Source organism: Macaca fascicularis, chromosome 16 (assembly GCF_037993035.2).
Source record: "Macaca fascicularis isolate 582-1 chromosome 16, T2T-MFA8v1.1".
NCBI classification, from domain to species: domain Eukaryota; kingdom Metazoa; phylum Chordata; class Mammalia; order Primates; family Cercopithecidae; genus Macaca; species Macaca fascicularis.
The window spans coordinates 57,573,127-57,587,916 of NC_088390.1; the positions used below are offsets into that span (position 1 = coordinate 57,573,127).

Consider the following 14,790-nt stretch of genomic DNA (forward strand, 5'->3'; position numbering starts at 1 on the left):
TTCCCTTTTGATGTAAGTCATCCAGAATCAAGTTCAGCCCTATTTATTTATTTATTTATTTATTTATTTATTTATTTATTTTGAGACAGAGTCTCACTGTCACCCAGGCTGGAGTGCAGTGGCGTGATCTCGGCTCACTGTAAACTCTGCCTCCCGGGTTCATGCCATTCTCCTGCCTCAGCCTCCCGAGTAGCTGGGACTACAGGCGCCCGCCACCACGCCCAGCTAATTTTTTGTATTTTTAGTAGAGACAGGTTTTCACCATGTTAGCCAGGATGGTCTCCATCTCCTGACCTCATGATCCGCCCACCTCGGCCTCCCAAAGTGCTGGGATTACAGGCGTGAGCCACCGCGCCCGGCCAAGTTCAGCCCTTTTCTTGTTTTGTTTGTTTGTTTGTTTGTTTTTGTTTTGTTGGTTTGTTGGTTTGTTTTTGTTTTGTTTACTTTTTCCTTTTTTCTTTTTTTTGAGATGAAGTCTCGCTCTGTTGCTCAGGCTGGAGTGCAATGGCACAATCTCGGCTCACTACAACCTCCACCTCCTGGGTTCAAGTGATTCTCCTGCCTCAGCTTCCCAAGCAGTTGGGATTACAAGCGTGTACCACCATACCTGGCTAATTTTTGTATTTTTAGTAGAGATGGAGTTTCACCATGTTGGCCAGGCTAGTCTTAAACTCCTGACCTCAAGTGATCCTCCCACCTCAGTCTCCCAAAGTGCTGGAATTATAGGCGTGAGCCACCGTGCCCAGCCAAGTTCTGCCCTTTTCAACCAACAATCCTGGTTGATACACCTGAGTGTTGACACTCCTTGTAATCTAAAACAAAATGATACACTTCTTGCATATAGCACAGGGATAGTATGCTTTCAACATATAAGTGAATAAAATAGGGCAACTTGGTGATGACTACAAAATCACCTGCTATGATGGCCTGGGTGCATGGAGGCTGTACCACCAGATATTTCAAACCATCTCCATTCCTTTTGTTTTTTGTGTTTGTTTTTGCTTTTGTTGGAGACAGAGTTTCAATATGTTGCCCAAGCTGGAATGCAGTGGTGTGATCACGGCTCATTGCAGCTTCAACTTCCTGGGCTCAAGTGATCCTCTCACTTCGGCCTCCTGAGTAGCTGGGACTACAGGCGTGTACCATCATGCCTGGCTAATTTAAAATTTTTTTTTGTAGAGGTGGGATCTCACTATATTGCCCAAGCTGGTCTCAAACTCCTGGGCTCAAGCTATCCTCCCATCTTGGCCTCCCAAAATGCTAGAATTACAGACATGTGTCACCAACCCCAGCTTTTTGTTGTTGTTATGAAATGTTTTATACATACAAAGTTTTGGAAATCTTCATTTAAGGATGATTTCCTCAATTCCTTCTTTTTGTTTCATTCCTAATAGTTCCTCCCAGGGACCCTTGCAAGAGAGAGAATTCCTTCCTGCTTTTTCTCTTAAGACTCACACCCTCAGGACATGGGGAGAGCTTTTGTTCCATCTCAGAACCCAAGAGCCTTCATGGCCTGCATTACCTCCTCTGAAAGTGTTCAAATTCAGCCTGTCTCCTCACTTTCACTGCTGGGAGGTCGCTCTGGTCATAGGCATCCTGAAAGTTGTAACTTCCCCGCTCTTTGTTGGCTTCACATTTGCACTGATTTTTCGGGAACAGCCTGAAACAAGCAAGAGGATTGTAAATATGGATTGGGTGGGTAGGCTGGTGGGTGAGAGGAAACCGGAGTCCTAATCCAATGTGTAGTTTACTCTGAAAATCTTCTTTCCTACACCCAACTGTTCTGAGATGATGAGACCCTGGAATCCCCTGCACTGGCCCCTCACAGAGACAAAGGGACAAAGGGAGGGAAGTAGGGACAGAGAAAGGCTGAAGACTCTTCCTCTTGAATTATCCCCTGCACCTAACTTCTTTAAATCTGAGAGCTACATGACTGTCAGTTGTATCTCACCCCACCATGAAAGGAGGGCAGAGGGACAGAGAAGCAGCATCTTTTCTGCGGTTTTGATCAAAAACTACATGCTCTCCAAAGTTTGCAGGGATTTTACTGGGTGCTATAGAGGACATAGACTGGATCCTATAGACCAAGCCCTATCCTGGCTTGCAGTAACTTGCGCATTCAGCACAGGTTTAGAAAAGCAAGAGAACCATCTGTACAATGGGGCCAGTACTCCAGAGGAGGAGCAAGGAAGATGTGTGCACTAAGGTGAAAGAAAGAACACTCAGTCTCTCACCAGATTCCATCGTAGGAAAAGAGGTTCCTGAGATGTTCCTCAGGCAGAAGCTTCAGCTTCCGGACATCCGGGGCAGGACTTGGGAGCTCTGGCTTGAGGCTACTGAACACTGCTTGAAGGAACGTGCTTCCGAACATAAAACCAGCAACGCCAAGTCCCAAGATTATGACTAATATCTTGAGGAGCCACAGAAATCTCGAGCTGTTGGGACACAAAAGAACAGATTATGTTAAAATCTTTTTTATTGATTATGTAATGTATATGAGACTGATAACTTCAGGAAAAATGTAAGCTAAGCATATAGCTTATATTGATCACTAAAATTGATTTCTGATAAACAGAGGAGGAAAGAATCAAGTTGCAACAAAGGGACTTAGAAAAATTACAAATAAAAGGATGGCCAAAAAAAAAAAAAATCCAGCAAAAAAAAAAAAAAAAGGTTAGAGGCTGGGCACGGTGGCTCACGCCTGTAATCCCAGCACTTTGGGAGGCCAAGGCGGGCAGATCATGAGGTCAAGAAATCGAGACCATCCTGGCCAACATGGTGAAACCTGGTCTCTACTAAAAGTACAAAAATTAGCTGGGCATGGTAGCGCATGCCTGTAGTGCCAGTTACTTGGGAGGCTGAGACAGGAAAATTGCTTGAACCCAGGAGGCAGAGGTTGCAGTGAGCCAAGATCATGCCACAGCACCCCAGCCTGGCGACAGAGCGAGACTCCTTCTGAAAAAAAAAAAAAAGGTTAGTAATGCTAATGTCAGCATAGCTAAATTCAAGGCAATAAAAAAAGAGTATTAAATAGGACAAAAAGACCACTTACAGTGATCAAATGCATGATACCAAAACAGATAGCCATGAACTTTATCCACTAATAATAGCATTAAAGTATACAAAGAAAAAACGGCAGGGTATGAAAGAAGGATCAGAAATACAAAGATAGTTAGAGATGCTGACATGTCTAACTTGATCAAGTCTCAAAAATATTTTAAAGCAGCAGAACAACAAAATGATGTAATTTGTATTCTCTTAAAGAGCTCTTGAACATTTATAAAAATTGGCCACATATTAGGACACAAAGAAAACTGTAATAAAGTAGAAATAGTTCAGATCATACATTTTGACAACACAATTCAAATGTAACCTGGCCAGGCTTAGTGGCTCATGCCTGTAATCTGAGCACTTTGGGAGACCGAGGCAGGAGGATCACTTGAAACCAGGAGTTCAGGACTGGCCTGGCAACAAAGCGAGACCCTGTCTCTACAAAAAATTGAAAAATAGCCAAGCACAGTGGCATGTGCCTGTAGTTCTAGCTACTCAGGAGACTAAGGCAGGAGAATCCCTTGAGCCCACGAGTTCAAGGCTGTAGTGAGCTATGATTGCACTACTGCACTACTGCCTGGGCAACTGAGACCCCATCTCTAAAAAAATAATAGGCTGGGCATGGTGGCTCACGCTTGTAATCCCGGCACTTTGGGAGGCCAAGGCAGGCGGATCACTTGAGCTCAGGAGTTTGAGACCAGCAACATGGTGAATGTCTCTACTGGAAAAAAAAAATAGCTGGGCATGGTGGCCCAGGCCTGTGGTCCCAGCTACTTGGGAGGCTGAGGTGGGAAGATCACTTGAGCCCAGAGGGCAGAGGTTATAGTGAGTCAAAATTGCACTACTGCACTCCAGCCTGGGTGTCAGAGGGAGATTGTCTCAAAAAAAAAAAAAAAAAAAAAAAAAAAAAGCCCACTGCTATTATCTAACATTGTCATGGAAGTGCTAATCAATGCAGGTAAGATTAGCTTATGGAATAAAAAGATAAATAATGAAAAGGGAAATAAAAAGTATTATTTACAGATGAAATAACTACATATTCAGAAAACTAAAATGTATTAGATGAGAAACTATTAGTAAAATTTTAGTAGGGTATCTGGTGACAAAATATAGTAAAAAATTAATAATAATAATTATCTAATGACCACTTAGTATGTTCTAGACCACCTGCCAAGAGCTTTGTATGCATTATCTCATTTAGTCCTCACAAGAGCATAACAAGAGAAGTTTTACTTTTTGTTTTTGTTTTGTTGTTGTTATTTGTTTTGTTTTGTTTGAGACAGAGTCCTGCTTTGTCACCCAGGCTGGAGTGCGGTAGCGCAATCTCAGCTCTATGCAACCTCCACCTCCCAGGTTCAAGTAACTCTCCTGCCTCAGCCTCCTAAATAGCTGGGATTACAGGTGCCCACCACCACGCCCGGCTATTTTTTGTATTTTTAGTGGAGACGGGGTTTCACCATGTTGGCCAGGCTGGTCTCAAACTCCTGACCTCAGGTGATCTGCCTGCCTCAGTTTCCCAAACTGATGGGATTACAGGCATGAGCCACCACGCCTGGCCGAGAGAAGTTTGATTACTCCACCAATTAACAGATGAGATAGCTGAAGCTAAATGGGAAAAGTAACCTGCTCTCTTGGTTATGACGGATGCAGAATTCAAAAGCAGACCACACTTTTAGCCACTACCCTATAGAGGTTTCTATAAGCCAACAACTCAGAAAACATAATGAAAGCAGAAATCTGCTTCAAATGAATAACACAACACAAAATGACCCAGGCAGGCAGATACTTAAGAAGAAACATGTGGGACTTATGTGGCAGACTCTTAGGTGGCCCATACGATCTTGATCTCTTGGGCACTTAGCAAAAGATTCTTGGTTTTCAGCATTCAAGATGTGCCTATGGGTGGTACCAACTGACATTTCCTGAAATCATGCAGTCTTGAGTTATAAATCTTCTTTAAATCTATTGCCATGCTAGAATCTTGTTAATATATAGGAAATTTAGAGAGATTAAGTACCAAAATGGCCTGCCCAATACTTGTATATTTTTAGTATCATACTGAACTAAAATCCCTGGAACTAGGAGCACTCTAGACCTTACATGGTTTATTCCTCCCGTCATTTCAAACATTGAAAGTGGGGCCTATCTGATTATTTGCCTGCTCACTGTATGTTTATATCTACTGCATTTGTACCAGTCTACATCAGATTTGTGCAACCGCTGATTTTTATTGGATTGTAATCAGGTCTCACAGTGATCATTTAACATCTTCCTATAAGTCTCATCTTGTGCTGTTATGGATTTTCATTTTGAAAATCTACACTGTATGGAAGCACATGTCTTTAATGTCTCCAGACATTACATTTCATCAAATGCTTAAATTTTAGTGGGCAACTTAACAGGGCCCTCCCTGTTAAGTTCTGAAAAAGAATGGGAGGGAACAATTAAATATTTTTGGTAAAATGTGGTTTTTGTCTTGTGCAGAATATGTAGAATATACCTTTTAATTTAGTAAATACGTTTTAAAAGGAAACAGTGCTCTGTTATCACACTGCCTTGGTCTGTTTTGTGCTGTTTTGTGCTGCTATAACAGAATACCTGAGACTGGGTAATTTACAGGGAACAGAAGTTCATGTTCTGGAGGTTGGGAAGTCCAAGATCCAGGGGACACATCTGGGGACCTTCTTGCTGCATCATCCCATGGTGGAAGGTGGAAAAACAAGTGAGTGCGTGTGAGAGACAGAGCAAGAGGGGGCTGAATTTGTACTTTTATAAGGAATCCACTCCTACTATAATGAGCCCGCTCCCATGATAATGGCATTAATCCATTCATGAGCACAGAGCCCTTCTGGCCTAATCACCTCTTATAAGGCTCCATTTCTTAACATTGTGTAATTGGGGATCAAGTTTCCAGCACATGAACTTTGAGGGACACATGCAAACCATATTATATAGCTAAAGCAATTTCGTAAGATTTCTGAACAACTTGTAATTTTTGAAATACCTATTGGAAGTCGTTTACAGCTATTTTGCTTAAGTGTGATTTTTCCTTTTCTTGTCAATCTCTGGCAAAAAAAAAAAAAAAGAAAAGAAAAAAGTGGGTTTCTGGTAATGAATTGAGCAGACATCTGATATATTGCATGCCTTTTAAGCTGTGTAACTTAATATTTGTATACTTGATAATTTGTTTTACTGTGTAATTGATAAAATTGTGATGTGTATTGATAATAGTTTAATGTGTAAGAATGAATGATTGTAGTTCTCTGGGAGAAACAATTTGCCAAGCGTTCACCAGCTTGTGAAACTCTAATGTGAGGCTGGGCACGGTGACTCACGCCTGTAATCTCGGCACTTTGGGAGGCCGAAGTGGGCAGATCACCTGAAGTCAGGAGTTCACGACCAACCTGGCCAACATGGCGAAACCCTGTCTCTACTACAAATACAAAAATTAGCTAGGTGTGGTGGCAGGCATCTGTAATGCCAGCTACTCGGGAGGCTGAGACATAAGAATCGCTTAAACCCAGGAGGTGGAGGTTGCAGTGGACTGAGATCATGCCACTGCACTCCAGCTTGGGCGACAAGAGCGAAACTCCATCTCAAAAATAAATAAATAAATAAATAAATAAATAAACTCTAATGTGAGAGCTTAAACATCTAAGTAAATAAAGGCACCTTTTAAAAAATCAAATTACTGAATATACATAAAATATAAAATATGAGCCCTTAAAAACTTAAAACCTTATTGGATTGTATGCCTGAAATGACACACATCAAGCTCTTAATTGTGATCTGCACTATTCAATGAACACGTTTCTATAGTCTCTCTTTTTTCTTTCTTTTTTTGTAATGATCAAGAATTAATTTCATCACTGAACAAATAAAGAATTAAGCAAATTACCACTGTATTAGGGAAATACATAGATGAATAGATTGAGATGCCTTCTTTTTATTCTTGATTAGAATGGCTCAACTTTTTAGAGATGTAACTTTGCCCTATATTAATTTATAAATTCAATATAATAACCACATGAATAAAAGCAAAACAAGATTTTCTTTCTTTTTTTCTCGCTCTGTCGCCCAGGCTGGAGTGCAGTGGCGCGATCTCAGCTCACTGCAAGCTCCACCTCCCAGGTTCATGCCATTCTCCTGCCTCAGCCTCCCGAGTAGCTGGGACTACAGGCATGCGCCACCACGCCCGACTAATTTTTTTTTTTTTTTTTTTTTTTTAATAGAGACGGAGTTTCACCATGTTATCCAGGATGGTCTCAATTTCCTGACCTCGTGATCCGCCCACCTCGGCCTCCCAAAGTGCTGGGATTACAGGCGTGAGCCACCGCACCTGGCCAGGATTTTCTTTTTTTAGAGCCAGGATCTCACTGTGTTGCCCTGGCTGGTCCCAAACTCCTGCGCTGAAGTAATCCTCCTGCCTCAGCTTTCTGAGTAGCTGGGACTATAGGCACACACCACAGAAGCCAGCAGAACAGATTTTTTATTGGTCAAAATGACTCTTAAAATTTATTAGAAGTAACACATGAGAATAGCAAGGAAGATATTAAAAATAAGAAGGATGGGCCAGGTGTGGCGGCTCACGCCTGTAATCCCAGCACTTTGGGAGGCCAAGGTAGGCAGATCACAAGATCAGGAGATCAAGACCATCCTAGCTAACATGGTGAAACCCCATCTCTACTAAAAATACAAAAAATCAGGAGGGCGTGGTGGCACGCGCCTGTAGTCCCAGCTACTCGGGAGGCTGAGGCAGGAGAATCGCTTGAACCTGGGAGGTGGAGGTTGCAGTGAGCAGAAATCGCTCCACTGCACTCCAGCCTGGGTGACAGAGTGAAATTCCATCTAAAAAAAATAAATAAATAAGGATAGCTATATTACTACTGAAGAGCAAAGTTATCGCAAGGCCACAGTTATTAAAAGCATGGTACGAATTCAGGAATAAGCAAATAAGTGAATGGAACAAATCGAAGTCCAGAAATACTCTGTGTGTGTGTGTGTGTGTTGTGTGTGTGTGTGTGTGTAATTTGAATTTGCACTATCTTTGTCACATATTTCTGTAACATCTTAAATTTCAAATTTTCTAAAATGGTACCCAGAAAAATAAATACATTTAAACTAATCAAGTTACAGAAACTGTCTTAACCCATTTTGTGCTGCCATTACAAAACACCACAGGTATACCACAGGGTAATTTATACAGAAAAATTTATTTGGCTAATGGTCCTGAACACTAGGAAGTCCAAGGGCATGGTTACACAGTTTCAGCTAGATAGCAGAAATGCCTTTCAGTATTTTGTAACATTGTAGGATGAATATAGTTACAATAATATATAGTTTCAGGCTGGGCACTGTGGCTCATGTCTGTAATCCCAGCACTTTGGGAGGCCGAGGCAGGTGGATTATTTGAAGTCAGGAGTTCAAGATTAGCTTGGCCAACATGATGAGACGCTGTCTCTACTAAAAATACAAAAAATTTAGCTGGGTGTGGTAGCGTGGGCCTATAATTTCGGCTACTCTGGAGGCTGAGGCAGGGGAATTGCTTGAACCAGGGAGGTGGAGGTTGCAGTGAGCTGAGATTGCGCCACTGCACTCCAGCCTGGGCGACAGAACTAGACTCTGTCTCAAAAAATTAAAATAAAATAAAATTAATTTACAAAATTTCATTGGGCATGGTGTTGCGCGTGTGCATGCCTGTAATCCCAGCTACTCGGGAGGCTGAGGTGGGAGAATCGCTTGAGCTGGGGAGGCAAAGATTGCAGTGAGCCAAGATCGCATCACTGCACTCCAGCCTGGGCAATGGAGCGAGACTCCATCTCAAAATAATAATAATAATATAGTTTCAAATAGCTAAGAGGAAGATATTTAATGTTTGTTCCCAACACAAAGAAATGATAAACGTTTAAGAAGATGTATATGCTAATTATCCTGATCTGATCACTATGCTATGTGTTTATCACTATGTATCAAAATATCACTATGTACCTCGTGAATATGTACGATTATTATTTGTCAGTTAAAAAGAAACTGCAGGCCGGGCGTGGTGGCTCACGCCTGTAATCCCAGCACTTTGGGAGGCCGAGGTGGGTGCATCACGAGGTCAGGAGATCGAGACCATCCTAGCTAACAAGGTGAAACCCCGTCTCTACTAAAAAATACAAAAAATTAGCTGGGCGTGGTGGCGGGCGCCTGTAGTCCCAGCTACTCGGGAGGCTGAGGCAGGAGAATGGCGTGAACCCGGGAGGTGGAGCTTGCAGTGAGCCGAGATGGCGCCACTGCACTCCAGTCTGGGAGACACAGGGAGACTTCGTCTCAAAAAAAAAACTGCAGACCTTTTGTGCATGTTTCCACAGGTGGAGGAAAAGTCATATTTGCTAAGGATTTGCCAGCTTTAAATTTATTGGCATCATTATCAGGCCTTCCAGCTTCCTCCTTCTCAGTCACCCATTAAGGAAGGTGGAGTGGGGGAAGTTGGGGAAGGGGAACGCAGGAGTGAAAGCCTTAGCCAGGGACGTAAATGGATGCAATCTGCCTTCCTTTCCCCCATTCCACCAATCCTCTGTTCAACCTGTGCTGCTACTTTTTTTTTTTTTTTTTTGAGTCTCTCTCAGTCGCCCAAGCTGGCGTGCAATGGAGCAATCTGGGCTGGCTGCAAACTCTGCTCCAGGGTTCAAGCCATTCTACTGCTTCAGCCTCCCAAGTAGCTGGAATTACAGCCACTTGCAACCACACCCAGCTAATTTTTATGTTTTTAGTAGAGACGGGTTTCACCATGTTGGCCAGGCTGGTCTTGAACTCCTGACCCCAAGTGATCCGCCCACCTCAGCCTCCCAAAGTGCTGGGATTACAGGTGTAAGCCACTGCGTCCAGCCAAACGTGTTCTTTTTCATGCTTACAAGATGTCATGTCACAAACATGTTTTTGTATTTTTGTGAGATGACTTCTTTGTCAATGTTTAATAATTGTTTTAGAGTTTTGGAAAATACAAACAAAATAAACTTCGGGGATAAAAGAACACAAAATGTGTGCCTGATCCTTCTTCGTAGCTTATAAAAATTAATTTAGACTTTACCCCGTTAATTATTATATCACTCCGTAGAGGCTCTTTAGCACCCGGGGCCACACAACCGCCGCTCACTCTGCCCTGCGGTGGGCGCCTGGATCTGAAAACCGACTTTTCCCTGACTCAGCGCGGACTGTGAAGGAGACCAAGCCGCCGGGGTCCCCGACTGTCCAGAGCCCCACTCAATCCCCGCGCCCGGGCACCTACATACCCCTGACGGCGGTTCCTCCCGTGGGCAGCAAAGGGGCCCCAGGCCGGGTCAGCGCCTCTGAGTTCCAAGCAAACAGCCAGCCCCGAACCCCGCAGTTCCGAGCCGATTCCACACTCGGGCGTCCCCGAGACACATTCCCGACAGCAAGAGACCACCTCCACGTGGAATTTTCCCATGGAAAACCAGCGTTCCCCGTTCCTGCGGGTGCAGAGTTCGTTTCGAAGGCGCCCTCACCTCGCGTCTGCAGCCACCTATGCGGGGAACCGGTTGGACTTAAGACTCCAACCGCCAGCTCCCTGGGCTCCGGCGTCTGTGGCCCCCGCATCTGCCGGCTCTGCAGACGCCAGAAAGGACCCGCGGCGATCCAGGCTCCCGAAGTTTCACCTCTTGCCCCGCTCTGCCCCGGGGACACTCACCTGCCCGAAGTCATCCCGAATCCCGCCGCCCTCGGACGGCCGGATGTCGCGGACCCTAGCAGCCAGGCCTCCTACTGCCCTGCCCTGGCACCGACCCGGGCAAATTCTCGGCGAGCAGAGCAGGTGCAGGACGCTTGGGGCTGTCCCCGCCCCCGTCACCCACTCCCCGCCCACGCCCTAGGTCTTTCTGTGCGCCCAGCCTGGCGCCGACACGTCCAGACATCGTTGTCGTGGTTTGGGGACCACCGGACCCCGCGGCGCACAGACCCGCCAGTGGCCCGCGCCCAGGAGAACTCCAGAAGGCGACAAGGATGACCACCGCCCCTGCATGGGACACTCGCTAGGTAAACAGTGAGCTCGGCGCTAAGCGCTTTTCATCTACGCGGGGTCATTTATTCATCACAACGGCCCTACGAGATGAGGACAGTTACCAGCTCACCTTTCAGAAGAGCAAGCCGAGGAAAAGTGGGGTAATCCGCTGGAAAGTGCAGACGCTAGGATTCGAACCAAGTCTGGGTGACCTGAAGCTTCCAGTCGTGCATTTTCTGTCCCTCGAACTCGGAGGTAAGTTATAAGACGCCACCGCTCGCCTCCAGACCCTCCGGACTCTACCGGTGGGTGAGAGTCCCCGAACTTCTGTGTGGAAAGGGGTGGGCGAGACGGGGCAGGGAGGCTCACGTGATCCAGGGTCGGTAGCGTCTCCACTCGCCCACCAGGAGCAACGAGCTGCGTCCCCTGCGCTTCCCGCCCCGCGCCTGCGTCCTCTCCCCCGGCTACCGGAGCCGGTCCTCGCAGCGATCCGGCCCCCGCCCTTCTCTCCTAACCGCCCCCATCCCAGCGCCCCCATCTCTACCCTGGACCTTTCTCCTCTGCCACTGGTGATCGCGCTTCTCTCTCCCGCTTACAGAAAAACACAATCCCCGCGTCCACCCCTAGTCTATCACCGCAGTCCCTACCTTTCCTTCCTCGCTATGCTGTGTTCCCGTGCACTCCAACCTCGTGGCCTTGACCCGTCCGCAGCTTATGCTGGGGGTCGCTAAATTCGGCCTTGGTCCCACCTCCACCCTCCACTTCACCCCACACTCCACAAGTACTGTCCTGGCAAAAGACCCTAGGGACTGGAAAGCTGGGGTGTGGCTGAATCCCTCTAACGGGCAAGGGACCCGTGGGGCCACATAACGCCTGTGTGCCTGGAAGAAAGAGTCTGTTGAACTTCAGATGAAATTAGATTTGCAGGACCTTTTTCATAAGCCAGGCTCAGTGTTTCCCATGGCTCCTCTCACGCATGATTATATTGTATTCTAATGGCCCAGCTGTCACAAATATGAGAATTTATTTTTTAAACTGTTGCCTAGGCTGGAGTGCAATGGTGTAATCGTAGCTCATAGCCTTGACCTCCAGCGCTCAAGTGATTCTCCCACCTCAGTCACCCAAGTAGCTAGGACTACAGGCACCCACCACCACACCTGGCTAATTAAAAAATAATAATAATTTGTAGACAGGAAGTCTCACTCTCTTGCCCAGGCTGGCCTTGAACTCTTGAGCTCAAGCAATCATCCTGCCTCGGCCTCCCAAAGTGCTAGGATTACAGGTGTGAGCCACCACGACCGGCAAGAATCTTTAAATATGGCGTGAAAGTGCATGCAAAATAGGGCCGGGTGCGGTGTCTCACGTGTGTAATCCCAGCACTTTGGGAAACTGAGGTAAGTGACTCGCTTAAGGCCAGGAGTTTGAGACCAGCCTGGTCAACATAGTGAAACCCCATCTCTACTAAAAATACAAAAATTAGCCTGGGGTGATGGCACACACCTGTAATCCCAGCTACTTGGGAGGCTGAGGCACAAGAATCACTTGAACCCAGGTGGTAGAGGTTGCAGTGAGCTGGGATCGCAGCACTGCACTCCAGTCTGGGTAACAGAAAGTGACTCCATCTCAAAAAAAAAAAAAAAAAAAAAAAATGACCAGTGCTTTTCTTTTTGACGGAGTCTGGGAAAGTGAGTCTTGGAAAAGAGTAGAAGGAAATGCCAGTGTGATCTACAACTTTGATGCAGGTGAGTCCCAAGTTCAGGTCTGAGCTCCTTGGCAGCCAGTAGAGAAAGGGAGTCTCTCAGAAAGGAGTTTTAATGTAGCAAATGCGGGTAACTATTTTCTAGCTCCAGGCTGGAAAAGAGATCCTCTTTGACAAGACCAACCAGAAAAGTGTTGTACTGACCACGTGCATGTAGGGGGGAAAAAAAAAGACATTTGTATAACACCTCCTTGCTTAGGAAGAGCTTCCACATGCATTCCCCTCCTTCATTCAGCTCTTGTAATAACACTGTCAGGCATTTCTCAGATGTGAAGACTGAGCCTATGAGATCTTTCATGACTTGTTCAAGCTTATGTGGCCAGCAATGGGGCTAGGATTTTCACCCAGGAGTGCTGTCTCTAAAGCCAGTGCTGGCTCCCTCGAACCCCCTGTATCACCAACTGTTCTGTGAAAGGGTTGTATATGCAAAGAGACCCCCAAATGCTGAAGGAGCTGAGAAACCAAAGGAGGAGGCACACAAATCCAGTTTGTTGGTATTGGGTGATTTATTAAGGGAACTTAGATGTGTGGTCCTGGGCACCACAAGGCAGGTAGATCTCTACACTACAACCCCTCAAACCACAGCTTATATCTTGGGCAAAAAGCATATGTATCCTAGAAGGAATACATGGGTGACTACAGGCATCACAGCTTATGGTTTCTGCAACAATAAGAAGGAAACTTACAATGAGTAAGTGTTCATACATAAAGAGTAATACATCGGCGGGGCGCGGTGGCTCAAGCCTGTAATCCCAGCACTTTGGGAGGCCGAGACAGGCGGATCACGAGGTCAGGAGATCGAGACCATCCTGGCTAACACGGTGAAACCCCGTCTCTATTAAGAAATACAAAAAACTAGCCGGGCGAGGTGGCGGGCGCCTGTAGTCCCAGCTACTCGGGAGGCTGAGGCCGGAGAATGGCGTAAACCCGGGAGGCGGAGCTTGCAGTGAGCTGAGATCAGGCCACTGCACTCCAGCCTGGGTGACAGAGCGAGACTCCGTCTCAAAAAAAAAAAAAAAAAAAAAAAGAGTAATACATCAACTAGACATTTTTTTTTTTTGAAGATGGAGTCTCACTCTGTTGCCCAAGTTGGAGTGCAGTGGCATGATCTTGGCTCACTGCAACCTCTGCCTCCCGGGTTCAAGCAATTCTCCTGCCTCTGCCTCCCAAGTGGCTGGGACTACAGGCATGCACCATCACAACTGGCTAATTTTGTATTTTTAGTAGAGACGAGGGTTTCACCATGTTGGTCAGGCTGGTCTTGAACTCCTGACCTCAGGTGATCCTCCCACCTCAGCCTCCCAAAGTTCTGGGATTACAGGCAAGAGCCACTGTGCCTGGCCCAACTAGACATTTTAGAGGCACTCCTGGGACTGGGGGTTAACCAGGTAGATTTGCATTTAAAATAAAGTGGCTCTTGTCCCCACACCAGCTCTATTTAAGTAGGAAAACTCTTTTCCATCAGTTCTGTGGTTTGGAAGCAGGGAAGAGGATAGTTGAGGCATAACTCTTCCTTCACAATCGTGTTGTGATTGGTGACTGTGGTTCCAAGGTGAACCCTCTATAGTTGCTGATCCTCTCTCCCTGCTCTAGGGATGACTGCAGGGAGGGAGAGTGGATTAAAGGAGAATGTATTTACTGTTTTTCAGCTTCATCAGGGTTTCTCCATAGCAGAGCTAGCTGTGGTCCCTGACTACCTAGACCACAGCCAAGCAGCTGCCCTGCTGCTTCCCTGAGTGACAGAGCAGGAGCATCACCATCTTGGACAAGCACTGCCATTTTAAAGTTCACCTTGATCAAAAAAACGCCTGAATCCAAAGGACATCAGCCTAATGGCTAAAGTTAGCATGACCATAAACCACAAATGACATCTCCAACCAGAAACATTCCAACCATAAGATAAATCCCTCCCCAACCAGAGACATGCCAGCCCCGAGATAACCTCTCCTCCGACCAGAGACATTCCAACCCCACAGTA

At 45.9% G+C, this 14,790-nt stretch overlaps 1 protein-coding gene across 3 annotated transcripts in view; it reads right to left on the minus strand.

Annotated features, from left to right (window-relative positions):
* Window positions 1-11,751, minus strand: part of B4GALNT2 (beta-1,4-N-acetyl-galactosaminyltransferase 2 (SID blood group)) — a 44,603-nt gene extending 32,852 nt beyond the window's left edge. The window contains exons 1-3 of one of the 3 annotated variants that reach the window (XM_065531367.1): window positions 11,701-11,751; window positions 2,235-2,435; window positions 1,523-1,660 (exon numbers count right to left, since the gene is read on the minus strand). In XM_065531367.1, coding sequence (XP_065387439.1) covers window positions 1,523-1,660; window positions 2,235-2,371 — 275 coding nt within the window. In that variant the 5' untranslated portion in view covers window positions 2,372-2,435; window positions 11,701-11,751. Of the gene's footprint in view, window positions 1-1,522; window positions 1,661-2,234; window positions 2,436-10,328; window positions 10,854-11,700 lie in introns of those variants that run through there. The other 2 variants (XM_005583596.4, XM_065531365.1) reach the window with 2 other exon arrangements.
* Between the last annotated feature and the right edge of the window lie 3,039 nt (window positions 11,752-14,790).